The sequence below is a fragment of the Nestor notabilis genome, unplaced genomic scaffold (assembly GCF_000696875.1).
Source record: "Nestor notabilis isolate BGI_N333 unplaced genomic scaffold, ASM69687v1 scaffold14556, whole genome shotgun sequence".
NCBI classification, from domain to species: domain Eukaryota; kingdom Metazoa; phylum Chordata; class Aves; order Psittaciformes; family Psittacidae; genus Nestor; species Nestor notabilis.
In genome coordinates, this window is record NW_009932548.1 from 35,238 (window position 1) to 37,570 (window position 2,333).

At 59.9% G+C, this 2,333-nt stretch overlaps 1 protein-coding gene across 1 annotated transcript in view; it reads left to right on the forward strand.

Moving 5' to 3' along the window:
* Positions 1–1,971: 1,971 nt before the first annotated feature.
* LOC104407236 (transmembrane protein 17A-like) overlaps positions 1,972–2,333 on the forward strand; it is a 1,722-nt gene continuing 1,360 nt past the window's right edge. The window contains 1 exon segment of the mRNA XM_010016460.1: positions 1,972–2,089. Within this exon segment, the coding sequence (XP_010014762.1) occupies positions 1,972–2,089 (118 nt within the window).

Genomic DNA, 2,333 nt, shown 5'->3' on the forward strand with positions numbered 1-2,333 from the left:
CGCCACTGGTGGCTCTGCCCTCCTGGTGCTGCGCTTGCCGTGGGGAGATGGGCTGGCAGCTCCACAGACCAGTGGGAACATTGCGGCTGAGTCACTTCCTTTTCGGAGCCGGATGAGCCTGGCCCCGGTCACTGCACACTCATCATCCCTCTGCACTGCTGCCTCCCGGGCTGGGGCTCTGCTGTTGCAGTTCCCATTGGATGCTGGAAAAGCAGCCCCCAGAGAGAGCGGGGTTTGGTGCTGGTGGTGGGCACGGGTGCTGCAGGTGCTGACAACAGGCTAGGGGTAAGCAGTGAGTGCCTTTTGTTGCTCCCTGTGCTTTCAAGCATGTGGCCCCATCCCCAACCCACTTTGCTCCCACAGAGCTCCAATGTGCATCCCCGCAAAGCCTGACATCCGCTCCCCCTCCAGCTCAGCACTGCCATGGCTGTCCCCATGCCCACCCGGCTCAGGGAGCGTGAGGAGGGGCAGGGGATGGGGTCACACCAGGGGTCTCTTTACAGCCCATGCTGGTGTCTCGCATTACCCCTTCCCCAGGCTGGTCACCCCATCCAGACCCTGGCAGAGGTGGGTCCCCATGTGGCTGCAGCTGAGGGGCTGGAGCTGTTCCTGGCTCTCAATTGGTGCTGGGTGGGTGCGGAGCGGAGCAGGGTCTCCCTGCAGAGGGGTGACGGCCGCCCCCAGGCTGGGGCAGTGCTTCAGCCCTGGGGTGTCTGTCCTGAATGATGACTGAAGGGTCAGTGCTGCTGATGAGGTGTTCCTCAATGAAAAGTGGCTGGAGGGAGATCCTCTGGCCTTCATCACTCGTTCGTCCTGCCCTTCTGCTGCCTTGTAACAAGGCTGCATTTCTCATCTTGGCTTCCCACGTCAGTGCTCTGCTGTCGTGTTCTCTGCCCCTTGCTGGAAGAAGAGCCTCATCTCCAGCTCTGGAGTGGACCCGGCTAGCACACAGCCCTGTGCCAACCAGCTCAGCAGAGCCAGAACCCTCCTTGGTGCTCTGCCCAGGTGTCTCCCTAGCAGTCAGTGTTTTACTCTAAGCCCAAAGCAAGATGATTTATATTTTTAATTGGATCCCCCCCTGTGGATTAAAGCAGTGCTATTCTTGGGATCTGGATCATCTCTGATTCCTTCCGAGGCCTTGGGTCATCCTGCAGGTTGGCCGGTTGGTGCAGTCATGTCTATGGAGACTTCCCACTTGTGTCCAGGTCAGCTGTATTTACTTCCAGACTTCCTGCTCTTTGCTGGGTAGAAATGGCACCAGTCGTCTGTGCTTGGGCTCTTCTGGTTTCACTGCAAGGCTTTTTCCCAGGTGGTATGACCAGAGGGGACATGTGTGCTCCAGCACTCAGCAACCAACAGGGGCTTCTTCTTGAACCGTTACGTATTCATGGGATCCACAAGGGATCCTGTCCATGATCCAGCACATGTCCTGAGGAAAGCCATGGCAGTGACTGGGGTTTCTCATGTCATGGGGTGATGTTCCCAGCCCGGCTGAAACAGCTCCTCTGTAGAAAGGGGCAATGGGACTTGGCTACCAGAGAGCTGGAGAGTAGCTTGGGACAAGGGCCTGTAGGGGCAGGACAAGGGGGAATGGCTTTAACGTGCCAGAGGGGAGATTGAGATGAGATGCTCTGAAGAAGCATTTCTGGCAAAGGGCATCATCCCCTCCTGCGGCAGGTCATCTGTCAGGGAGCTCTGAGCAGATACTTCGTACAACCTGGCTGGAGAGGGTGCAGCAGAGCAGACACTGCCTGCAGGGAGCATGGGCTGGGGACAGGGTAGTGGGTACCCATGGTGATGGAGAGGAGACACTGTGTCCTTCTGGCTCCCCCAGGGGCTTGGTGTCCCAGGGGAATGCCGCACTGGCCCTGGGAGCCAGTGGCCCCACGCATGAGCCCGACCTGTCCCATTAATCCGCTCCCAGCTAATCCCGTCTGAGCCGCACTAGGGTGAGCAGGGCTCGCAGCTGCCATGGCTGTGCACACGCCGCTGCCTCCCAACCTCCGCCGGGGCTTGGTGGCCTTCAGCAGCTCCCTCTTCGCCGACAACAAGACACAGGACAGCAGCGCTGCCCAGAGGTGCAGCCCAGGTACGGAACAGGGCTTTGGTGGGGTTTTATGTTGCTTCATCCCCATGAGCCTGCCCAGCACCTCACCAGAGCACCCGGGTGCTGCTGAGCAAGGTCCCTGCACCCACCCACCAGTAAGTGCATTTACTGCAAGCAGCTGCTCCCCACAGTCCCCCCGAGCGTGGCAGGGGCTCCCCTGGGACAGTGGGGCCCTGGGGGTGCTGAGCAGCCCTGCCCACCCTGCCTAGCCCATGAACTGCCGGCC